The sequence below is a fragment of the Lissotriton helveticus genome, chromosome 1_2 (assembly GCF_964261635.1).
Source record: "Lissotriton helveticus chromosome 1_2, aLisHel1.1, whole genome shotgun sequence".
NCBI classification, from domain to species: domain Eukaryota; kingdom Metazoa; phylum Chordata; class Amphibia; order Caudata; family Salamandridae; genus Lissotriton; species Lissotriton helveticus.
Window position 1 is genome coordinate 189,856,252 of NC_136058.1, and position 27,142 is coordinate 189,883,393.

A 27,142-nucleotide genomic window follows, 5' to 3' on the forward strand; every position below is an offset into this window, starting at 1 on the left:
AATTTTAGATGCAGTGCCTAACTGCTATGCATTACTTCGCTTGGACTGCCCCACGCACAGGTGAGATGGACTGGCGATAATTTTTAAAAGCAATTCGTGATGTCAGATGACTCCGGGTAATATAGCCAGCTCGGAGTCTGTTTTTCAGCTTAATTTTGAGTAGCCAGATCATGCTGACTGAACTCCTAATCTATCAGCTTACAGGAATAGCAGCAACGTTTGTTAAAAGCTTTTTTAAAAGCAATTAGTATGTTGTTGTTGTGCCCAGAGCAAGTTTTCAGACAATGAGAGAGTTTCTGGACACAACGACAACATACTAATTGTAATTCAACCCATGTAATTTACCTGATTACATGTCCATGTGGACTAAAATATATTGGGATGACGTGTCGAAAAGCCAAAGTGAGAATTGGTGAGCAACATCAAAACAAAAAAAGTAACAACAAAAATGAGCAAACATTTTCTTGATCTCAACCATACAGCAGAAGAGATGAAATGGACAATCATAGAGATGCTAACCACAAAAAATTACAATGCAGAGAGAATTTTATTTAAAAAATAACAGAGATGGGTGGACCGCTTAAAAACTAACATTGAAGGAATGAATGACGAGATACCCTGGCATCAACTCTTTTGAATGAAAATATAATGAGTCCAAGGACTATACATGGTACTAAAACAAAGGAACAAAGCCAGGAGCTTGCTTCGAAAATATTGCATACATTTGAAGACAGCATCTTACAGAACCAACAAATAAGAGTCATGAGAAATAACATCCAAGAGGGGCACTACAAACGTAAAAAGTTATAAACTAAATACTAAATAAACACTTAGCCCTATGTTATCAAAAGAACACTTTGTGATTCGAGTCACATAAATATCACAAAAAAAAAGCTTTATAAAATATTTTTGGTAGTAATAGCCACTTATGTTTTCACAATTTCGAAATCACCATAATTTATCTAGTGAACAAAGCTTTTCACCAATATGTGACACACTTACCACTATCACCTTACATATATTTAATTTTTATAAATAACATTCGGAGTTTTTCTTGTGCAAATAGATGTATAAAAGCGATCATAGAGTCTTTTTCCGGCATTTCCACAGAAGTAAACTGTGTAGTCTCTTTTCTTTTCCTATCGACATTTACAATAGAAAAGGGAGTAGTGAAATGTCCCTCCTGAGTTCCGGGGGCAGGGACAGCACAAGCAAGGAAGTTCCGTATTGCTGGTTAGGAGATAACACCGAGAGAGACACACGATCGAAAACTCAAGTAAGACTGTTACTAATACACTTTTTTGTGCCATAGGAGAAAGAGAGAATTTCTCTAGTCCCCCGAAGGAAGTTATTACCAAAGGTTCTGAGGTATTAGTTTTCTTTTTTTTAAAATATGTTTATTGATTTTCATCAAAAGAGAAACATCAGTAGGCATGACTGGTATTGCCTTTTGAGCCATTCATAAACAAACCCCCGCTCCCACCCACCTGCCCCAAGACTGAAACAGATATAGTTCCAAAACTATGGGAAACGTACACTTGGCGTAAGAGCATCATACTATGAAACAAAAAACTGATACCTCAAAGACCTGGAATTAGACAGGCAGCAAAATCATGCTGATATTTTGAGAGATGAGCGAACTCAGCATGTTGCATTGTATTTCCGTTTACGATCAGTTGTGTATTTTCTAATGAAGCCCGAATACTCTAATCATGTGATAGAGGTTACACGCGCATCCTGCGTTTCCATTGGCCAATTGTAGTCAGGTGACTGACGATAGTCCATCATTTACCCTTTTTCATGAGCGCGTAATTGAAATGCCTAAACACCATAGCTCGAGAGAAAAGCAGAGACACGGCTCGCAGCTAAACGATGTAAGTCAGCGCTAACTATTAACATTTCATTCGGTATGATGTAGAGTATTTTTACCACACACTGAATTTGGCATTTGCACATAAGTAGGTGTGTTATGTTGTTTGGAACACAATTTAGCGTTTTTTGCATGTAAGTCATCGCATTTAGCATGATGTTTACCGTTGTAACCCACCAAAGCATTAGATGAAAATACTAATCGAACAGTGCACTACTTAGGCATGAGATTAGCTCGACTTGTTTTTAATTGGTATGCATTATATGTTGTTACTAAGTGGAGTAAATGATCAGGTCCTGTTTCTTTTCCTTATAGACCCCTGACGAAGGGTCCAGTGTTGTTGACCCGAAATGCATTGGGTATGTTGGAAAACTGTGAAGAACTGTGCAACATAAGATGTCAATTATGCCTGCATTGAATACAGTATATTAATGATGAACTGGAAAAAGCACTTTGAATAAATCACAAACTTTTGATGAATATTGAAGTGAACTTTGTGAAGAAACCTTGTAGTTTCATGAAATATTGAGCGCTCATTTTGGTGGGTAGGTGACCCTCCCCACACCACGTTTTCATATTCTAAGGCACGGGGAGACGACGTGCGACAAATTCAGCGCCAACCTGATTTAATAAACTATGCTTAAGAACTTTGTACATTAAGAGTGCACGGGGATTACACTTGTTCTCATTGATTTCAGTCTACCTCATCCCTGACTGCACCGCACCGCAAATATGCAACTAGATGAAATCGCGTTATTAACCACGAACAAAGCCGAAACACTTGGTTTCGCACCTGAAGCTGCAGAAGAAATTTATGGCTTGATTCAGGAGACCAGGAAATTCACTCCACAAAAAACCACCACAGCTCAGTTATTAAGACAACTCGAATACATGAGTAAAAAAGAGATCAACCAAAGGTTGCACGCAACCACGCTGATTCACTATCATAAAAACAAAAGAATACCGAGGGGACTAAGAATTGCTCTAAAGCCAATGCTTTGCAAGAACAGTAAAATATTTGTAGAAAAGTGGTTCCAAATCTTGAACAAATGTTCATTAGATTTGATTTTATTGATAGTAGAGGAGCTATCAAAGGTATTGTTGGAATTGGAGGAGGAAATAAAAATCATACAAACTGAAGTCAATAAAATTCCTGACTTACAAAAAACATTGGAAGAGATAAACACAAAACTAGAATTTTATGCAAAAGAGGTTAATGAACGCAAAGTACGCAAATATCGCAGGGACACCATAGATTATAAACTTGAAGAAGTCTATACGTGGGCGGAGATTTATAATCAAAGACAATGGCAACCACGACAGCAAACACAAAAAACAGGTACAAATTCTTCTCAAGAAAGCGTGGTTTCTGATTCGGATATCGTATCATCGAGACAACCAGTGATTAAAATTAGTAAAACCACAGCGAAACCGACAACCAATATCACTACTCAGCAACCGTCTTTTTTAGAGATCAGCCCACGAGCAAACGCATCACCAACGCCAATAGAACAAGAAGGGGTCAAAGAAACCGAAGAAGAAATTGCCAAAAGGACGAGAAGTCAGCTGTCGAAAGCGATATGATTATGAATATTTCATCTAAACCATTAACCACTATGCAGAAAAAACTTCTCAATAAAGGCACCACATTTGTTCCAACATTTCGTTCCAACTTGGCAGAAACAGAAATAGCTCTCTTTAAGTTTTTCAGGTCTCTCAAATTAAGATTTTTCTTTAAAGACGCACAAGAAATTGAAAGAGAAGACGTATGGGACTAAGATTTCAGACCAAAAAGCATTTTCTGTGCACCATTCACACACAAGACCATTGAAACCTTCGAAAGAGCAGTTTTATCAGAAGTACAACGTATTTCCTTCACTAAAGCCAAACAAAACAATTTGACAACGAAAGAATGGAATACACTTAAGAATCTGAGTCAAGACAAACATCTGACATTTCAAAAGGCTGACAAGGGAGGAGCCCTTGTGGTAATGGATACTGAATATTACATCAAAAAGGTCAATGATCATGTTTCTAATGAAAACATCTATTTACCATTGGAATCCGATCCGACAGATGAATATCAATCTATTTTCCAAAAGATCATAGATCATGCATTGGAAATGAAGTGGATTAATCCTAAGACTCACAAATTTTTTTCAATGAAATTTCCAAGGAGACCGCAACTATATATGTTGCCAAAAATGCACAAAGATCCCATTAATCCACCTTTTAGACCCATCGTTTCAGCCTGCGGGTCCATCTCTGAACCCATAGGTAAATTTGTGGATACATTTCTTCAACCAATCGTACAAAAGAACAAAACATATATAAAAGACACCACAGCATTCCTCAATCTTCTAAAGTCAGTGAAACTTGAAGAAAAAACAACATATTGGTTATGTACGATTGACGTTACTGCGTTGTACACATCAATTCCTCACAACGAGGGCATTGAAGCATTGGAATGGAGTCTTTTAAACAGTGACTTGGAAGAAACTCAGAGAATTTTCATCATGGAATTGATGCATTTTGCACTTTATTTCAGTTATTTCGAGTGGCAAAAAAGGTTTTTCAACCAATGCAATGGTACATCGATGGGCTTTGGGGGGGCTCCCTCATATGCCAATATTTTTATGTGCAAATTCGAGACAGATCACATTCTGGAGAATCCACGGTGGACGGAAGGTCTTATAATGTTTAAAAGGTTCATTGATGACATTTTCCTGATTTGGAAAGGTTCACGACAAAAATTGGAAGAAAATATTAAGCTATTGAACACTGTTAATGAGCGCATAAAATTCACATTTAACATCGATAAAGAAGCCATAGCATTCCTGGATGTGCAGGTATTGATGAAGAACAATGTAATCATCACCATAGTATACACTAAACAGACCGACAGAAATTCAAGCTTGTTGTTTCAGAGCTTTCATCCTGAGCCACTCAAAAAGCACTTGCCTACTTCACACTTCATCAGATTAAAAAGGATTACAACCTACAATTCAGATCTAGAAGATTCTTTGAAAGTTCAAACTGTAAAATATCGCCAACGAGGTTATCCACAAGACATTTTGGAGTCATCCTTAAAAAAAGTTGCTCAACAACCCAGAGAAGTATTGTTGAAAGAAAAAGAGAAAGCAACCACACAAGACTCTAAAACTGTGTGTGTATTGAAATATTCCACGGAATCAAGTAGGATTAAACGCATTATCAACAAACACTGGCCACTTATTCAAACAGAACCAGATTTGAACGGGTTGTATAATGACAAAATCACATTTGCTTTCCAAAGATCAAGAAATCTAAAAGAGTTTCTGAATGCACCGAAGAATAAAGACACTAAATGGCGAGGCATGTTAAAATGTCAAAATTGTAAGCATTGTAGTAACGTGATAACTGGTAATAACTTAACACACCCCACCAAAGGTTATCAAATTGAACTACGTCATACCAGCACCTGTGATACGACCAATTGTATTTACATGATTAAATGCCCATGTGGGAAAGTATATGTTGGTCAAACGGAACGTAAAATAAAAGTGCGTATAACAGAACACAAGAGCAACATAAGATTGGCCAATATGAAATCTACAGTAGCCAGTCATTGGAAAGATGCGAAACATCAAATTTCTCAGTTACGCTTTATGATTTTGGAGACTATCTCGCAGAGCAGAGACAGGGATCCTGTCAAACAAAGATTAAGAGCAGAATACTTCTGGATCAAAACATTGAATTCCACCTTTCCAACTGGATTAAATGACAGAATAGAATATTCATGTTTCTTATAAAGCTTTTGACCTGCACATTGACTTTGGACTCACTCTAGGTTCCCCAGACAAATAGATCTCAGTATTTAATTTCTGTTTTATTAATTGAATTGTTGCATTCATGTATGTTGTGTTAAAATGAGCAAACGTTTTTGTACCATGCCGATATTTTGAGAGATGAGCGAACTCAGCATGTTGCATTGTATTTCCGTTTACGATCAGTTGTGTATTTTCTAATGAAGCCCGAATACTCTAATCATGTGATAGAGGTTACACGCGCATCCTGCGTTTCCATTGACCAATTGTAGTCAGATGACTGACGATAGTCCATCATTTACCTTTTTTCATGAGCGCGTAATTGAAATGCCTAAACGCCATCGCTCAAGAGAAAAGCAGAGACACGGCTCGCAGCTAAACGATGTAAGTCAGCGCTAACTATTAACATTTCATTCGGTATGATCTAGAGTATTTTTACGACACACTGAATTTGGCATTTGCACATAAGTAGGTGTGTTATGTTGTTTGGAACACAATTTAGCGTTTTTTGCATGTAAGTCATCGCATTTAGCATGATGTTTACCGTTGTAACCCACCAAAGCATTAGATGAAAATACTAATCGAACAGTGCACTACTTAGGCATGAGATTAGCTCGACTTGTTTTTAATTGGTATGCATTATATGTTGTTACTAAGTGGAGTAAATGATCAGGTCCTGTTTCTTTTCCTTATAGACCCCTGACGAAGGGGCCAGTGTTGTTGACCCAAAATGCATTGGGTATGTTGGAAAACTGCGAAGAACTGTGCAACATAAGATGTCAATTATGCCTGCATTGAATACAGTATATTAATGATGAACTGGAAAAAGCACTTTGAATAAATCACAAACTTTTGATGAATATTGAAGTGAACTTTGTGACGAAACCTTGTAGTTTCATGAAATATTGAGCGCTCATTTTGGTGGGTAGGTGACCCTCCCCACACCAGGTTTTCAAACGTACACTTGGCGTAAGAGCATCATACTATGAAACAAAAAACTGATACCTCAAAGACCTGGAATTACAGGCAGCAAAATCATAATTAATCCACCAACTAATGAATTAGGACACGTGAGCAGATATGCCGTTAGCGGGGCCCAGAAGTCCTTTGGACGTGAGGTCTCAGGAAGTTCCTCCTCATAGGTTTGTAACTGAGCTTTACAATACAACAGATCATGGAGCCACTTCTATTTTGTCAGAGCCGCTTTCACCCCCCAACATTGTGCCACAGCTCTCTTCGCAAACAGGGTAGACAATGCAATTATTTGCCTATTACAGGGCTTTAAACATTGTACATACCCTAACAAGCAGAGTTCGGGGGTGCAGTGTACTGGTTCCTGTATGACATCCATAAGCATCTTGGTCACTTCCTCCCAGAAGGCAGACACGCGCCCACATTGCCATGCCTCGTGCATGAAATCTGCATCCGCCACCCGACACTGCACACAATTAGCATTCTCTCGGAAACCATATTTGAAAAGCTGCAGCGGGGTATAATATAGTTGGTGCAGAAACTTAAAGTTATTATTCTCAAGTTGCAATTAGCTGTCAGATGACCAGTGAGAGTACAGCATGCAATCCACACATCTGGGGTAAGGGCATCTCCCAGCACTACCTACCACTTCACAAAAGAGTGGTGCTCCTGTTGTTCCTGCTCGCGCAGCGATGCGTTATAGAGTTTTGTGATTAGTCCTTGACGTTCTGCACCCGACAACATCCCCTGCAAAGCCCGTAGAGTGGTAGGCTCAGCCAGGTAGTCCGGGTACGCAGTCCTGATGGCCTGTCGCACTAGTACGTACGTGAAACCAAACATAAAACCCCTGTTCGCACCCTTTTTTACCTCATGCAGGGATTTGAAGCGGCCCTTCTCATACAGATCCCCGATCCGTGTGATTCCCACTCTAGCTAATTCACTAAGGGTTCCTTTTTAATGCGCAGCCGATACATCCGGATGGGACGTCAGGGCATATAGATACATCAGTTGAGCTCTTTCTGCCAGCTGCCACCAAGCCCAAGCCGTACAGTCTTTGGAGTTGATCTCAGTCCGTGGCCAACCTGTGCCCCCTGACAGAGTCGCCGCCTGCACCGCCATAGGGAGCACCGCATACGCCTCTATAGCCACATGGGGCTGGAAACGCTGCGGGAAGTGCCAATAATGAGCGAACTGAGCCTGAGCGCAGAGATTGTACAGTCAAAAATCTAGAGCCTCAAAGCCCCCCTTTCAAACGGCTGCACCAGAGAATCCCACCTACACCAGGACCTCTTCCCACCCCAAACGAATCTTGTTATCACGGACTGAAGAGCTTTGAAGAGTGTCAAGATAAATGTAAGCACTAGAACAGAGAATGAAGGAAACCACCTAATTTATTCACACTGGAAATCATTAGGGATTTTTAGAAGCCCTCACTCACCACCCTGGGTGGTGACATGCTTCATCATCGGGCCCACCAGGAGAAGCTGAATGCCTCCCTGGTGTGCTACAACGCCATATTACTGCGGAGCTGGTTATTGTGACAGTGGTGTGAAAAAATAGTGTTTTAAAAATGCCAAAAAGCTGTACCAGAGGGAAAACTTTTTTCAGTGGTCAGCTTGACATGGTAAAATCATATGTGTTTGGAAATCTACCAAATATTATATTGGATGTTTCCACTTAAAGTGGGGTCGACATGTTTCTGCCCGTATGTGTATAATTTACTGGGCTTTCTTCAGGACCGTATAGATGTGTACCTCGGCGGTGTGGGCGCGCTAAGGCCCACCCTTACCAAAGGACGTGAAAGTTAAAATTGAGTGAAAAAAATAGGTGCAAAAAACAAACAAACCAACAAGTAGTGGGGTTTTACCTCAAAATTTGAGGAACCTGTATAGTCTGAAAAATAGAAAAGACATACATACATAAAAGACAAACACATAGTTAGTGCGATCTGTCTGAGGAGTTTTTTGCAAGAAACAGATCTCTGAATCGATGTGCTTAAAGCTAGTCCAGTGGTGTGACCATGGTGTTCTTCAAATACAGTAAGTACAGGAAAACGCTACTCTGGGATCAGATAAGCGTGTGCACATGCACTATGGTAAGAGATGACTGCTCAATTGATGGAATACGTTTAGTGCAAGAAAACGCTGGTCTGTGGTCAGACAAGCGAGTGAACATGCACTATGGCAAGAAAATTGGCTGATATGGCATCACTCGTGGGTAGCGATCAATGGGCCAGAAAAACGGGCCAAAAGGTGATGTATCCACACATAGGACTAGAGAAATATAGACTTATCAGTTAAAAATAATAATCAAACAAATGAAGGATTTCTCACTTGAAAGTTAAAAGATCCACGCCCCATAGGTCTCGGGAGGGGAGTGGGGGCGACAATGGCACACCCTGCAGGGGGACATTAGATTAGGTAAATACGAATAGGTTACATCGTAATGGTAAAAGGCCACATCCACGAGATCCGGTTGCAGGGTATCGCTAGGTGCCAAACGGGTGCTGGGCGTTGAGGGCGTAAGATCCTTTTTCCACAGCTACTACTGAGCTAAGTAAACTGCCTTTTACCATTACGATGTAACCTATTCGTATTTACCTAATCTAATGTCCCCCTGCAGGGTGTGTCATTGTCGCCCCACCCCCCTCCCGAGACCTATGGGGCGTGGATCTTTTAACTTTCAAGTGAGAAATCCTTAATTTGTTTGATTATTATTTTTAACTGATAAGTCTATATTTCTCTAGTCCTATGTGTGAATACATCACCTTTTGGCCCGTTTTTCTGGCCCATTGATCGCTACCCACGAGTGATGCCATATCAGCCAATTTTCTTGCCATAGTGCATGTTCACTCGCTTGTCTGACCACAGACCAGCGTTTTCTTGCACTAAACGTATTCCATCAATTGAGCAGTCATCTCTTACCATAGTGCATGTGCACACGCTTATCTGATCCCAGAGGAGCGTTTTCCTGCACTTACTGTATTTGAAGAACACCATGGTCACACCACTGGACTAGCTTTAAGCACATCGATTCAGAGATCTGTTTCTTGCAAAAAACTCCTCAGACAGATCGCACTAACTATGTGTTTGTCTTTAATGTATGTATGTCTTTTCTATTTTTCAGACTATACAGGTTCCTCAAATTTTGAGGTAAAACCCCACTACTTGTTGGTTTTGTTTGTTTTTTGCACCTATTTTTTTCACTCAATTTTAACTTTCACGTCCTTTGGTAAGGTGGGGCCTTAGCGCGCCCACACCGCCGAGGTACACATCTATACGGTCCTGAAGAAAGCCGAGTAAATTATACACATACGGGCAGAAACATGTCGACCCCACTTTAAGTGGAAACATCCAATATAATATTTGGTAGATTTCCAAACCCATATGATTTTACCATGTCAAGCTGACCACTGAATAAAGTTTTTCCTCTGGTACAGCTTTTTGGCATTTTTAAATCACTATTTTTTCACACCACTGTCACAATAACCAGGTCGGAGTAATCTGGCGTTGTAGCACACCAGGGAGGCATTCGGCTTCTCCTGGTGGGCCCGATGATGAAGCATGTCACCACCCAGGGTGGTGAGTGAGGGCTTCTAAAAATCCCTAATGATTTCCAGTGTGAATAAATTAGGTGGTTTCCTTCATTCTCTGTTCTAGTGCTTACATTTATCTTGACAATCTTCTGTTGTTTAACATATATAGACCCGGGGGACTGAGAGTGTCCCTGTGTTTCCCTCTCTCTCTAATTGTTATTACTGATTGAGCAGCGTGCAGCTGTGAGAGCAATTTTTGGCTTTTAGCGAAGGAATAGACCACTATCCTCCTTCCTACTTTTAAAGAATGGCAAACTTTGGTCTCACCTACTCCGATGCAGAGGTGGATACATTACTTGCTGATCCCAATCTCTTTGCGGACCCAACCATATCACAAGCTATCTCCAACACCTCAGAATGGGAGAAGCTAACTGAACAGAAACGTGACCGAATAAGAACAATCCTACATGGGACAATACTAAAACAATATCTTACAACCAACACTGCACCTAAAGGGCTTCTAGTAACCAACGCCCCACGTATCTTCCTTAATGACGCCACATTCCGTAAAGAATGGGCAATGATAGCCTGGCATTGCACTCGAGATTGGTTGGTTTTAATCATCAAAACGGCTTTGCGCTTATCCGAGACTCTAATGGTTGAAATTCAAAAAACAGAATCCCATTTTAAAACAACTATAACCGGCTATAAAAAGAAGTTGGACAAAATCAATAAAGAACTTAACGAATACAAGGACTCACTAATGCAATCCAAAGTCACAAAATTTCAAAAAGATCTGAAAAAATTTGAGTTCGAGAAAGTATACCCCTACTCAGACCCTGATTACAATGCACCACGCAGAGAGTCTAATAAATCAGATGACTCAGATAGCAACTCTTCCAATAGCAGCACATCCAGTAATTACAGCCAAAAAAGAGGACGACGAGGTGGTAGAGGCAGGCCTAATTACCACAACCAACAACCTAGTTGGCCATCATATGGGACTCCAAATAATGGACAACCCCCTCCTGTTTTCTTCCAACCACCACCACCTTTCCCTATGATGGGTTGGAACCCATACATGCAGCCCCACTTTCCCCAAAACCAACACAGGATGCCTTTTTTAGAGAGGGGCGGGAGGGGAAGAGGCAGGAGACGAGGCAACAACCAAATATCATGGGAAACAGATGACCCAGTGGGGAATCATACCCGCAGCAAAACACCGACACCGGGCACAAGTGCCCAGGGAGTTTAATAACAAACCTTTCTGACAAACAACTAAACCCTACGGAAACAAAGGTTTTAGAGAAAGGATTTGGATTTGTCCCTACTGCCAGACCAGAAAAATTCAAACTCCATTGCGAGTTATCTGAGTTCTTCAGAAAGTTGAAACTAAAAGCATTTTTTGAGTCTAAAGAGGACTCCACATTGAATCCTCCTATTTTCGATACCAATCTAAGGTTGAAATCAACCTTTGTGCCACCTCCACACACTATTCCAGCAGAAATAACCGCATTTGAACAGGCGGTTTTCAATGACATTGAATCCTTACCAGCACCAACGCCGTTCAAAATCTTCTCTGCCCTAGAATGCCAGGCCCTGGAAGGCCTGAAAAACGACAAAGGAATCACAATCAAGCCTGCTGACAAGGGCGGTGGCATCGTGATCCAAAATACATCGGATTACGACAAGGTATGTCTAAATCTCCTTAACAACAGAACCAACTATACCCCCCTCGCAACAGATCCTACTCCTGAACTCAAAGCACGCATCCACAATCTAGTCAAGGAAGCTGAGGAGAATGAACAGATCTCCAGACATGAGGCGGCATTTCTAATGACAGGTGGAGCTACCACCCCTTACTTTTACACGCTACCAAAGACTCATAAGAACATAACCCCACCACCAGGCAGACCAATTGTGTCGGGGATTGGTTCGCTCCTAGAACCCCTCTTGACTTTTTGTGACCACTATCTGAAACCTCTGATACAGAACACTCCTACGTACTTAAAGGATACCAAAAATCTCCTGCAATTACTAGAACAGGTAACTTTTGATGAAGATTCCATTATCTTGGTAACTCTTGATATTGAGAGTCTTTATACAAGCATCCCCTAGGACGACACTCTCAGGGTCGTTAAGGTTGCCTTGGATTCAACCGTGTGGGAATACAATACACCAAAGGAATTTATACTACAATGTGCCAAAATAGCTTTAAAAGAGAACTACTTTGAATTCCAAGGCAAACTATATCTCCAGAGTACTGGAACATCTATGGGGAGCACATTTGCTCCTACCATAGCTTGACTATATGTCCACGACTTCGAGGCCAAGTACATTCTATCCTCGACCAATCCCTTCACCTCCTCCATAGGATTATGGAGGAGGTATATTGATGACATTTTCCTCATCTGGAAAGGTGATGAAACTACCCTGGAACAATTCTTGATCTGGGTAAATACCTTAGATCCATATCTCAAATTTACCCACTGCACCAGCAATGAATCAGTGGTATTCCTGGATGTAGTTGTCAAAGTGAGTGGCACGGTCTTAACTACTAAGACACACTACAAACCTACGGCCAAGAACAATCTACTTGAGTTCTCCAGTTTCCACCCAAGACCACTCCGAGAGAACCTACCCTATGGTCAATACCTCCGGCTACGTAGGAATTGTAGTAACGAACAAGTTACTTACCTTCGGTAACGCTTTTTCTGGTAGATATAATATCTGGCTGTGGATTTCTCACCTTGTGAATATCCCCCTTGCGCCAGCAACATCCGGAAATTCTTTTCGTAGCTTCGCGCCGACGTGGACTTGGACGTCATAGAGGCACGGCACCGCTCGCGACTCCGCTGACGTCACCGACGCCTATAATAGGCCCAAGCCGGCGTGATGACATCAGTTCCGCCTTTTTTTCCCTGCCTTCGAGGCTCACGGACGGACCAATGACAGTAGACATATACGCAGTACAAATATCAAGGTAACACACACAGTGTGAAGCAAATGCAACAAAACATTTGAAATAAACAAATACATAATAGAAACTCTGGCATAGAAGAGTGGACAACGGGGAGGCGGCTGGGTCAGTGAGGAATCCACAGGCAGATATTGTATCTACCAGAAAAAGCGTTACCGAAGGTAAGTAACTTGTTCATCTGATAGATACATCTGCCGTGTGGATTCCTCACCTTCTGAATAGAGTCCCACAGCAGTCCCCACTCCCGGAGGAGGGTGTCCACTCTTCTAGACCAGGAAATCCTGAAAGACAGAGTGTGCAAAGTGACCGGCCCTCCTCACTTCGGAATCCAAGCAGTAATGCTTCGCGAATGTGTGGAGGGAAGACCAAGTTGCCGCTCTACAAATATCCTCTACAGGCACACCTCTAGCCAATGCTGAGGTCGAAGACTTAGCTCTAGTAGAATGAGCCCTTATACCCTCTGGAGGTTCCTTACCAGCCAAAGAGTAGCAGATCTTAATACAGAGGACGATCCATCTTGACAAAGTCCTCTTATGGTCCGCTCTTCCTCTCTTGCAGCCAGCAAAGCCAATGAAGAGCTGGTCATCCAACCAACAGTCTTTGGTTCTGTCCAGGTAAAAAGACACCGCTCTCTTGGGGTCCAGACGGTGCAATCTCTCCTCCTCCTTGGAAGGGTGAGGGGGAGGATAAAAGGTAGGGAGGGTAATGGATTGACCAAGGTGGAAAGGAGTCACCACCTTTGGCAGAAAAGCAGCCCTGGTCCTAAGAACCATTCGATCAGCATGAATGGTCAAGAAAGGGGGCTTGTAACTAAGAGCTTGAAGCTCACTTACCCTCCTTGCCGAGGTTATCGCAACGAGGAAAACCGTCTTAAAAGTCAAAAGCCTCATAGGACATTTGTGAAGAGGCTCAAAGGGAGCACCCATCCGAAAGGTCAAGACAAGATTTAAGTCCCAATGAGGCACAATAAAAGGAGTAGGAGGGAACTTATTTATAAGTCCCTTCAAAAACCTTAAGACAACAGGAGATTTAAAAAGAGAGGGCTGGTCAGGCAAACAGATAAAAGCCGACAGCGCTGAAAGATAGCCCTTCACCGTGGCAACAGCAAGCCCCTGCTGTGCCAGAGAAAGGGCAAACAGGAGAACATCAGATAAATGGGCCCTCAAAGGGTCTATAGACTTCTCCCTGCACCAAGTAACAAATTTTAACCACCTATAAGAATAGATGGACTTAGTGGAGTCACGCCTGGCTGACAAAATGACATCCACTACATCAGGCGGGAGAGAAAAAGAACTCAGGTTGCCCCATTCAATCTCCAGGCAAGAAGGTGTAAGGTCTGGAGGTGGGGGTGTAGAACCTGCCCCTCCATCTGGGAGAGGAGATCTGCCCTGTGAGGGAGACGGAGCGGAGGGTGAGAGGAGAGGTGGAGAAGGTCTGAGTACCACACCCTTCTAGGCCAATCCGGGGCGACCAATATAACTTGGGCCCGGTCTTGGCGAATCTTCCTCAGAATCCGAGGAATCAAAGGTATGGGAGGAAACGCGTAAAGGAGTTGAGAGTTCCAACTCAACTGAAACGCGTCCCCCAAGGCCCCTTGCATCGGATACTGGAGACTGCAGAATGACAGGCAGTGAGCATTCTCGCGAGTGGTGAACAGGTCCACCCGCGGAGTCTCCCACATCCGAAAGATGTCGTGAACAACCTCCGGGTGAAGCCTCCACTCATGATCGGCAGAGAACTGCCAACTGAGACTGTCTGCACGAACGTTCTGAACTCCGGCCAGATGATCTGCCATCAGACAAATCTGATAGTCCTGAACCCAGGACCAGAGGCGCAGAGCCTCTCTGCAGAGACACTGCGACCCCACTCCTCCCTGCTTGTTGATGTACCACATCGCGGTCGTGTTGTCCGTCAGGACCTGGACCGAACGACCGCGAAGAGAAGGGAGGAAGGCCTTGAGTGCCAGACGTATCGCCCGCAACTCTAGAAGGTTGATCTGAAGCAACCTTTCCTCTGGAGACCAAAGGCCCTTGACCTCCAGGTCTCCCAGATGAGCACCCCACTCGAGAGTGGATGCATCCGTTATCACTGTGGCCACATATGGAGGAAGTTGAAAAGGCTTTCCTTGTGACAGATTGCCTTCCACGCTCCACCAAGACAGATCCGCTGCAGCTTCTCTGGAGATCTTCACTGACTCCCTGAGATCTCTGTTGTGCTGATACCACTGCCTGCGGAGGCACCACTGGAGTGCCCTCATGTGCCAGCGTGCATGATTGACCAACAGAATGCAAGAAGCCATCAGACCGAGCAGGCGAAGGACCTTCAGGACTGGAAAAACCGCTCCCTTGTAGAACAAAGGAATCTTTTCCTGTATGTCGCGAATCCTTTGAGGAGGAGGGAATGCACGACACACAGTAGTGTCCAGTACCGCACCTATGAACAGGTTGCGCTGTGAGGGCACCAGGTGAGACTTGGGTACATTTATCGAAAAACCCAACCTGTGCAACAACTGAGTTGTCTCCTGCAGATGATGGAGCACCTTCTCCGGCGACTCCGCTTTGATCAGCCAGTCGTCCAGATACGGGAATACAGGTATCCCCGACCTCCTGAGATGTGCCGCCACCACTGCCATCACCTTGGTGAAGACTCGAGGCGCAGTAGTAAGGCCAAACGGAAGGACTACAAACTGGTAGTGTTGCGACCCAACCGTAAAACGGAGATACTTTCTGTGCGACTTCAAGATGGGAATATGAAAATACGCATCCTGCAAGTCGATTGACACCATCCAGTCTTCTTCCAGCAGCGCTTGAAGAACCTGTGCAAGAGTGAGCATCTTGAACTTTTCCTGTTTCAGGTAAAGGTTCAAGATCCTGAGATCCAGAATTGGCCTAAGTCTGCCATCCTTTTGGGGATCAGGAAATACCGGGAGTAGCATCCCCGACCCCTTTCATGCTCTGGAACCACCTCTATCGCACCTTTTCGAAACAGTGCCAGGACTTCTTCCTGCAAGAGAAGCAGGTGGTCCTCCAAACAATAACCCTGGCAAGGAGGATAATTTGGGGGAAACTCCCGAAAAGGAAGAGCATACCCATTCTCTACAAGATTGAGAACCCAAAGATCTGATGTTATCAATTCCCAATCTTGTAGAAAATGGGTAAGCCGGCCCCCCACTGGGACCACATGATCCGGAATGGCGGATCTAGGGCTGCTTTGCTGCGTTGGCAGGGGGCTGGGAAGGGGAAGAAGAGGAGGAGGAGGAAGCTTGACGGCCTCTAGGACGGGCTCTTTGCCTGCCCCTGTATGATTTATACAGCGTATTTTGCTGTTGCTGTGGCTGTTGCTGAGATGGTCTGTAGGAACGAAAGGAAGATCTGCCAAAACCTCTGAAGCGTCTTCCTGTAGTACCCCTGGAAAGATTTCGCAGTGGCCCTACTGTCTTTAAAACGTTCCAAGGCAGCATCAGCCTTCTTGCCAAACAATCCTGAGCCATCAAAAGGCAAGTCCGTCAAAAGAGACTGAACATCTATAGAGAACTCCGATGTTTTAAGCCATGCGGCTCTCCTAGTGGCCACGGAAGAGCCCATGACCCTCGCCACCGAATCAGCAGTGTCCAGTCCACTCTGAATCACCTGTCTCGCAGCAGCCTGAGTGTCAGATATCACCTCCTGAAAATCCTTTCTATCCTCCTCAGGGATTTTCGGAACTAACTGTTTGACAGAATCCATCAAGGCATGGACATACCGCCCCATCAGACAAGTTGCGTTGGTTGACATTAACGCCATACTGGCTGAGGAAAAGACCTTTTTGGCAGCTTGATCCTGCTTTCTGGACTCTTTATCCCCAGGAACCTGCGGAAAAGCACCAGCAGACCTCTTCGAGCAGGCAGCCTGCACAACTAAACTCTCAGGCAGGGGGTGTGATGACAAATTCAGGGTCACCAGGTGCAACCCTGTACCTTCTCGCCACTGTCCTAGAAACTGCAGGAGTAGACAAAGGCTTCTTCCAAACCTCATAGATGGGTTCAGCTAACGCATCATTAAAGGGCAGCATTGGCTCAATAATAGAGGAGGGTGAATGAAGAACTTCAGTTAGAAGATTTGGCTTATAATCAGCAGTGGGCAGAGTAATGTTCAATAAATTTGCCGCCTTTTTGATGACAGTGTGATAATGTACCACATCCTTTGAAGGCACATTCGAGACTGAAGACAAATCCCACTCAGGAGACAGTTTAAGCCCACTGGCCTCACCCAGGTCCTCAAAAGGATCTTCAGAATCCTGTAACTTTCCTTCCTCTATATCTGCATACCGATATTGTTCTTCCTCCAGAAGTCTCTGGGCTTCTCTCCGTGACCTTTCCTTCATGATAGAAATCGAAGGATTCGGAATCGACTCCGACGGGGCCGGGACCGGCGTCGAACCCGAAGTCGGATGAGGTCGTTTAACACGAGGTCGAACAGAATCCTGCTTCGGAGTCGTAGGCACCGGCGTCGACGGAGTCGGCGTCGTGCACTTCGGCGTCGACGACACAGGCGGTGTCGGAAAATGCCAATGCGGTGGTAGAGCCGGCATAAAAGGCATGAAGGGCGCAGGAGCATAAGCTTGGGGAACACCCAAGTTAAAAGACATAGGACCCGTGGGACCAACAGGTGCACCAGACGGGTACATCGCCCTAGAATAAACACCAAACATGGCATTCAGGAAATGGGATGGATCCTGACCTGGAGCCGGAAAATCTGGATACGGTCCTCCGGGCTGTTCCCAAGGAGGCGGAGTCGATACAACGTCGACCTCTTCCTCGAGTCCCGGAACCGGGGTCGACGAACCCGTAGGCACCGGAACCTCGGCCTCACCAGCCCCCTGCCCCTCACCTTCATCCTCCTGACCAGAAGGATTGGATGGATCTGGAGAAGGGATAGCCATCTGCTTCGGTGACTCGGGCGAATTCGGATGTGAAGCTTCACCAACAGAGACCTGATCCTCCGACGCCGAAATCTCCACTTCCTTATTAAGAAGTTTTACTTGCGACTTCGGCCTCGAACCAGAGTCCTTCCCTGAGTGATGACGTAACTCATGGCTCCTCTTCTTATGTTTTTTCCTTGATGATCTTGAAACATGAGCTGAAGACGACTCCGAACGCGACTTCGATCGAGACCTCGACCTTGAACGTCGAGATCGAGACTTCGAAGTCTTTTTAACCTTCTTACTCTTCAGCTTTACCACGAGGAGTTTCGTCTCCCTTTATCGTAGAGCCTTTGGGGTCATCTTCTTACAACAAGGGCAATCCTCGACGTCATGGTCGGAACTCAGGCACCAGACGCAGCATTCATGCGGGTCAGTGATAGACATTGTCTTGCCACATTCTCCGCAAGCTTTAAAGCCAGTCTTCTTCGACGACATCTCGAAGAAAATAGAAACAGTAATAGTAGAACAATAGTAACAAAGTTACTAGGAAGCTACAGTACGATCCCAGAAAACCGTTAGCGTCGACGACGCGGAAAAAAGGGAACTGATGTCATCACGCCGGCGTGGGCCTATTATAGGCGTCGGTGACATCAGCGGAGTCGCGAGCGGTGCCGTGCCTCTATGACGTCCAAGTCCATGTCGGCGCAAAGCTACGAAAAGAATTTCCGGATGTTGCTGGCGCAAGGGGGATATTCACAAGGTGAGGAATCCACACGGCAGATGTATCTATCTGAAATCAAAGACTATAAAACTCAAGCTGCTGACCTCACCATGAAACTACAATCAAGAGGCTATCCATCACATATCCTGGAGAAAGGGAATAAACGTACAAGAAACCAACCGCGTGAAGCACTCCTGGAAGAAACCATCAAGGAACCAACTGACATACCATTGAAATGCGCCACTACCTATGGTTGCCTATCAGACGCCATGAAGAAGTCCATTAATAAGCATTGGAAGATCATCACGAGCAACAGAAAAACCTGGGGAAAAACACTTTTTTCATTCAAAAAAGCTAGGAGCTTGAAGGACTCCTTGGTGCATACACGTCCAACACTTCAGACGTCTAACTCACTCAATGAAAGATCTGTTACAAGTGCATGGGGCTTACCACCAATCACTGGGCATTACCCATGTTTGGATTGTAGTGTATGCCATTTGACCACACATACCAAACACTTTTTCTTGAACCAGGCAAAATATGGACACAAAGAACACATACCAACTGTAATTCCACCAATGTGGTCTATCTCATCACGTGTCCGTGCCAAAAAAGGTATGTGGGAATGACCACCCGCAAAGTCAAACAACGCATCTGCGAACATCGCAGTAACATTAGATGCCGAAAATTGACGACCAAAATGAGTGAACATTACATCCAACACAATCATACCCCCAATGATCTTTGCTGGACCATTATTGAACAGATCACCACTGAAAGGAACACGAGCAGTGTCCTTTTCGAAAAGAACAACGCTGGATACACAGACTGGGGACGAATCTGAATGGCCTGAATGACCAAATTCCCTGGTCTACAGTACTGAAACGCTAGTCTCCTAACTGCGTTGCTGAATAGCCCAGTCCTTTGGTTTCACTGCACCCACCTTAGTGGCAGAACCCCCTTTTCATTTTGGTGATAAAAAAAATTTCATGCCAAAAAAATTTCATGCCAGAATAACCATTTGCAGGGGTCAGTTACCCCTGCCTTTGTTTTTACTTTGTTTACCTTGTTTCCTCACAAATAACTCTAACTTAGAATAACTACCACCTGATCGTGCCATTACCCTCCATCCTCAGGATACACTTCATTTGGTGACGGACTGCCATCATTTGGGTTACTACCATTTTGGTTGATACGAGTGATATGGACATTTCCCTCCTGTGTTTACTACACGTCACGTTTAGTTCTTAGTCCTGTCTGCGACCGTGTGAACTGATAAAGTTCTTGTTCACTCTCAGGGCGCTAGGACACAGGCTTGGGTTCCAAGCCTCGCTGTCATTTCCGAAGCTGATTGGTGGACCACCCCACTGACATCAGAGTACGAGCCAGCTTGAGTTTCAAGCCTCGTTTTAATGGTATAGGTTTGATTGGCTGCTGCGCACCGCCGGCTGGCCCCGCCCCTACCGACACCTCCACTTCAGCGTTTGCCGACTCCGAGGCCAAATCCACGAGGTCCGGTTGCAGGGTATCGCTAGGTGCCAAACGGGTGCTGGGCGTTGAGGGCGTAAGATCCTTTTTCCACAGCTACTACTGAGCTAAGTAAACTGCCTTTTACCATTATGATGTAACCTATTCGTATTTCCCTAATCTAATGTCCCCCTGCAGGGTGTGCCATTGTCGCCCCCAACCCCTCCCGAGACCTATGGCGCGTGGATCTTTTAACTTTCAAGTGAGAAATCCTTCATTTGTTTTATTATTATTTTTAACTGATAAGTCTATATTTCTCTAGTCCTATGTGTGAATACATCACCTTTTGGCCCGTTTTTCTGGCCCATTGATCGCTACCCACGAGTGATGCCATATCAGCCAATTTTCTTGCCATAGTGCATGTTCACTCGCTTGTCTGACCACAGACCAGCGTTTTCGTGCACTAAACGTATTCTATCAATTGAGCAGTCATCTCTTACCAAAGTGCATGTGCACACGCTTATCTGATCCCAGAGTAGCGTTTTCCTGCACTTACTGTATTTGAAGAACACCATGGTCACACCACTGGACTAGCTTTAAGCACATCGATTCAGAGATCTGTTTCTTGCAAAAAACTCCTCAGACAGATCGCACTAACTATGTGTTTGTCTTTTATGTATGTATGTATGTCTTTTCTATTTTTCAGACTATACAGGTTCCTCAAATTTTGAGGTAAAACCCCACTACTTGTTGGTTTGTTTGTTTTTTGCACCTATTTTTTTCACTCAATTTTAACTTTCACGTCCTTTGGTAAGGGTGGGCCTTAGCGCGCCCACACCGCCGAGGTACACATCTATACGGTCCTGAAGAAAGCCCAGTAAATTATACACATACGGGCAGAAACATGTCGACCCCACTTTAAGTGGAAACATCCAATATAATATTTGGTAGATTTCCAAACACATATGATTTTACCATTTCAAGCTGACCACTGAATAAAGTTTTTCCTCTGGTACAGCTTTTTGGCATTTTTAAATCACTATTTTTTCACACCACTGTCACAATAACCAGCTCCGCAGTAATCTGGCGTTGTAGCACACCATGGAGGCATTCGGCTTCTCCTGGTGGGCCTGATGATGAAGCATGTCACCACCCAGAGTGGGTGAGTGAGGGCTTCTAAAAATCCCTAATGATTTCCAGTGTGAATAAATGAGGTGGTTTCCTTCATTCTCTGTTCTAGTGCTTACATTTATCTTGACATTCTTCTGTTGTTTAACATATATAGACCCGGGGGACTGAGAGTGTCCCTGTGTTTCCCTCTCTCTCTAATTGTTATTACTGAGCTTTGAAGAGTGCCACGTTCAGTTTAATAGGGATATTAATAAATAAATATAATAATTTGGGGAGAAAGGTCATTTTTACGACTGCAATTATATCCGCCAGTGAAAGGGGCAGATGGGCCCATTTCTCGTCTCTCTCCGTGATACACATGATCGCTCGCCCATAGTTCTCCATGATCAATACTTCCGGGTCCCTATGAATCAAGACCTTCAGATATTTCAGAGGGTCCGACGTCCAGGTCAATGGGAATTCTAACGCAATCTCCTTCATGTGTGCCATAAGGGGGAAGACACTGACTTTGACCAATTGATCCCCAGGCCCGAAAAGCACTCAAACTTGACTTACTCCCTAAGCAAGTCAGGTAGGTACACCTCAGGGTCGCGTACGTATAGCAACATATCGTCCACGTATAATGAAACTACCAACGGTCTCTGACGGAATCCCAATGCAACCGCACCATGCAATTGCCTAAGCTTACAGGCGAGAGGTTCAAGGGCACGTGAAAATAGTATAGGGGACAATGGGCATCCCTGTCTTGTGCCACCCCTGATCGGGATCTGTGAGGACACCCACCCATTCACATGCACCCTGGCAACTTGGTCGTCATAGAGCACCCTGACCCATTTTAAAAAGAAGGGATGAAAGCCCATCCAATGCAGAACGGTGAACATATACGGCCATTTTAGAGAGTCGAAAGCTTCTGCTGCATCTCGCAGCACAGCAACCACCTGGAAATCAGGGTCAAAATAGTGTAAAATGGAGAACATAGTCTGGAGATTATGCGTAGTGGATAGCGCCATGACAAATCCGGACTGGTCGGGTAGGACCAAGAGGGGAGCCAACGGCTGTATCCGAGTCGCAATCATTTTTGCAAGGATTTTTGCATCAATATTTATTATTGAGAGCGGCCTATACGATTCACATTTATTCGGAGACTTGTCAGGTTTCAGCAGCGTCACTAATAAGTCCTCCCGAAGAGACGGTGGCAGCTTCCCCGAGTCATATGCTTCTGCAAACACCTCCAACAACCATGAGGCCGATGCGTGGGCCTCATAAAATTCACTAGGCAGACCATCCAGTCCAGCTGCCTTGCAGGTCGGCAGCGACATGATCGCCATCTTAACGTCTTCTTCATTGAACGGTACAACCAGATATTCCCTGTGCGTGTTGGATAACCAGCCCAATGCTACATCATCTAGGTATGTGCCAATCTCCTCAGGAGACAGATCATTTTTGGCGGCGTATAACTGGGTATAGACTTGTACAATAGTATCACTAATTTCAGGAGTAGAATAATGGGGTTCACCTTCTTGGTCAAGCATTTCCGCAATGTGTTCCTGGGTCCTAGGTGCAGCTAATTTCCTCACCAAAGACCTACTCGGGCGCCCCCACTCTCTGTAATAGCGAGTCATCTTGCGATGGGCACAATGGAGCAGTTCTTGATCCACTGTTTCATCATGCTCCGTGATAAGTGACCATATGTCTGCCAGTGTTGCCGGAGAGGGGTTGAGTACATACTCTCGCTCAAGTGCGGAGATATCGGAGGCCAGCTTTTTAATGGGACGCCGAATATCTCGCAACACTCCAGCCTGGGCACCAATGCACACCCCTCTAATAGTAACCTTAAAGGCTTCCCAGAGCACCCCGCGCTGTCAACAGTGCCCTCATATTCCCGGAAAAAGTTACCTATTGCCTCAGTGACAGTTTGTTTAAATACCAGGTCAGCCAATTTTGTGGGCTGTAGTCGCCACGAGTAAGGCAGACGTTCGCATGTGGGAACCTGCAGGTCCAGGGTTACCGGAGAGTTGTCCGACAGTGTTCACGCCTCATGCTTCACCCCCGTCACCCACAAGCAAGCAGTCTCAGATAGCAGCCAGAAGTCCAAGCGAGACCAGGACCCATGTACGGTGGATATAAACGTACTCTCTCTTCTATCAGGATGGGGGCACCCCCACACATCATAGAGGTTCCCTGCATCGCAAATTCACCTCAGCGCCTCGGATTCCTGCTTAGGGAGCGCCTCACCACTAGCGGTCCTATCTAACAGTGAATCCAAATGTGCATTGAAATCGCCCCCCCCACATGATTGCAGAAGGAGGAAAGGCAGAGATTCTGCGCCACACATCCGAATAAAAAGACGGGTCATCTGTATTTGGGCCGTACACATTCACCAGCAACACACTCATGCCCCTTAAACAACCATGTAGGAGCGCCACTCGTCCCTGGTCATCCGTCTCCTCCTGAATCACTGTGAGGGGGACTCCATTTTTAACTAGCACCAATACTCCCCTGGCATAGGAGGAATAGGAGGACGCAACTTTAACGCATGCCCAGCGTACACCCAACTTCCCGGCAGATTCCACAGTAGGGTGGTACTCCTGCACCAGGGCCACTTGAACACCCATACGATCCAAATAGGTGAAGACAGACTGGATCTTTTTTGGCGCGTTCAGTCATCGCACGTTCCAGGTGAGAAAACGAACAGTATTATTCATACTCAACAGTATTAAGTCATGTAAAATGCTGCCACATTGCGAGATCATAAATTCTAGGCCAAACAGAGATAAGCAAACCATTGTAAGTGTGCAACCAAAAGGCAAAAAGCAGAGTACGTTCCCAGTTCAGTATTCCCAACCCCTCAACAAACCCCCCCAGCCGCCTAGTACCCCATCCCCCACCCACTTCAGCACCCCCAACTCGCCAAAGCCATCCCATCCCTGAATATCCCCACCCCAACCAAGAACAAAGAACAAAAAGCAGATATGGGGTACACCCATTGGGGGACAATGAGAACTTCTGTCCTCCTGATACTGCTTATTGGTGCAGATGCACAGCCTTGAAGGTTACTTGGTGTTATTAAAAGTTCATCAACAGTTTGGGTGCTCCAAGGGTGACGTCTTCCGTCCTTTGACGTCTGAGCATAAACCTAGTCGAAGTGCTTCTACGTTTGGTGATCGTGTTACTTCAGGCTACCATGCCGTTTTCCGTCTCCGCAGGATACAGATCTGAATTGACAGGTTAGCTATATATTTGCTTGAACCAAGGAACTGTCCTGTTTTACAATAGTCTCGCAAAGACAGTCTTAGAAGCCCTGAAGAAGTCTCACTCATGAGACGAAACGCGTTGGCTAAAAAAAAATAAAAAAATCTGTTGTAAAATTGGATTTTTTATCGACTTTTTGAATACTACAATAAAGAATTGCAAGCTAACTTCATGCAAGTCCGGACCTGTTCATTTGGGATTTATTTTGCTAATTGACTGAAAGACACTAAAAACTATGGAAAATACTTTTTGATGGGTGCTGATTCCATATCTCGTGTTTAGCATTTTGGGTTTTGCCCTTAAAGGAACAGACAGGGTTGTGTTCCTTGGTTTCCTGAGCACCATCGCTACACTTCAAAGTCACAGAAAAGAACAGGTGCAGGTTTCTTTGCCTCAACCCTTGTGTGTATAAGTGTATTACAATCAAACATGCTCTACACAAAGTGTTACAAGTGCACACATCATGTTTGTGTGGTTTGTGTAAAAAATAACAGTGTGTGATGTAAACTCATGCTCGTGTAAATGTGCCACCGAACAACCCCGTACTCATATTGTGAGAAGAAACTACACGTTTGAACTTACATGCCGTTTCCTTTGATCTTGGCTTTTAATTCTGCAAAAACATTAAAACAACAGTCAAAAAACATGTAACGTCGAGCGTGACGAAATGCTCTAGATAAAGAGGCTTCTAAACGTGGAGTAACAACACTTACTGAATGTGTTATTTCAGTCTGTTCGAGCAACATTTTCCTGTCCTACTCGAAACACTGGCAGTACTTCCGTGTGTGCTACCTACAAGATCCCGCTATTGGACATTCACCGGTCATCACGTGTTTAGCAGTGATGATAGATAGACTTATCCGCGATGCTGTTCATGAGAAAACAGCTGCCTCGAACACTGTGGGTGCTTCTAAAAAGCGAATCTAGAACCCCTTTTGTTCCAAAACAAAACGTGGAAGTTGCGACTGATGTCGTCTGATAGATAATATTGACAAAAATTAATAATAATTACGATCATCAAAAAAAAAATATTTACGATCATTAAAAAAAAAAACGGGTGCTACAAAAAGTGAACGAAGCTAATGTGTGAATATATATCATTGACCCACCTCATTTGTTGACAAGTCAAACAAATAAACCCAGAGCATGGATATTGTCTTACAACGGATGAATAAGGTGCACAGTTCATCCCCATGTGGACTAGGGGTTACAAAAGCTAACAGAAATTTCTCATGGTCCTTATCAGTTCCATCACAAATAGCAAGCAAACTCTATCCGGTCATTGAGACCATTTGGCTTACTAGAATTCATTTTGTGTATCCAGACATTTTCACGTTGCAACAAAAATTTATTGTTGTCTCTCCCTTCTATCGTTTCTACAGCCTCCAATACCAGAAATTTCAATTGTGAGATATTGTGATGTTCCTCTGCAAAATGTGTTGCCATTGAAGATTTTGTATTCCGTGTGCGAATATTAGATTTATGTTCATTGATGCGTATCTTTATCTTTCTTTCGGTCTTACCCACGTACGCCTTCCCACATGGGCACTTCGATAAATAAATTACATTTGACGTATCACAAGTAACAGAAACTCTGAGCTTGATGTTATACCCCTTCATGGGATGTGTTATTATGTGACTTTTATAATGTTATTACAATTGCTGCAGTTTAAACACGGTCTTGTTCCCTAGAATGATTTTGGCATCTTCTCTTTTTCCTTGAGAATCTCTCCTAAGTTCTTGCTTCTGGTATGAGCAAACAGTGGTGGCGCTGCAAATATCGAGTTGAAATCCGGTTCCAAATTGAGAATCGAGCAGTGTTTTCTTATTATCTTTTTGAAATTGGTACTTGCAGTAGAAAATTTTGATACAACTACCATTCTGGTATTATCCGTTTTTTTGTGTTCCTGTAAAAGGTCAGTTCTCGTCATTGCGTGAACCTTTTGTTTTTCTGCCTCAATTATTCTCTGAGGATAACCTCTGCTGTTAAACCTCACACCCATTTCTTCTATTCTTTGTAGTGATGTATTCGGAACAGATGTTATTCTTTTGATTCTTGTCATCTGAGAGGTCGGAAGATGCTCTTTCAGTGACGTTTGATGAAAACTCGAGTAGTGGAGTGTGTTATTTTTGTTTGTAGTTTTTCGAAACATGTCAGTTTCCAATCCCTTGTCAGTAAGAGTGATTTCTACATCCAGAAAATAAACCCTTTCTCTTGAAATGTCCCATGTTAATTGAATTCTTTCATCAATTGAATTAAATTGAGTTAAAGCTTCTTCTAACTTTTCATTTGAGTTCTTCCAAATTATGAAAATGTCGTCGATGTATCTCACTGTCTATTTAGTGTTGTCAAACCATTCTGGTTTTGTTAAAATGTTCTCCTCTTCATATTGTTTCATAAAAATGTTCGCGTACACTGGTGCAGTGCAATTGCCCATGGATGTGCCCACGAGTTGTTGATACCATTCATCTTTGTATTTAAAATAGATTTGGTAGAGGGTAAATA

At 44.0% G+C, this 27,142-nt stretch overlaps 2 protein-coding genes across 47 annotated transcripts in view; one reads left to right on the top strand and one right to left on the bottom strand.

Moving 5' to 3' along the window:
• Positions 1-27,142, bottom strand: part of LOC144799531 (uncharacterized) — a 5,513,712-nt gene that overhangs the window by 4,014,450 nt on the left and 1,472,120 nt on the right. The window lies entirely within an intron of this gene.
• Positions 1,227-6,532, top strand: LOC144799740 (uncharacterized). The gene is made up of 2 exons (XM_078671269.1): positions 1,227-1,276; positions 2,186-6,532. Exon 2 carries the CDS (start codon positions 3,862-3,864, stop codon positions 5,659-5,661), a length of 1,800 nt encoding a protein of 599 aa, XP_078527395.1. The 5' UTR covers positions 1,227-1,276; positions 2,186-3,861; the 3' UTR covers positions 5,662-6,532.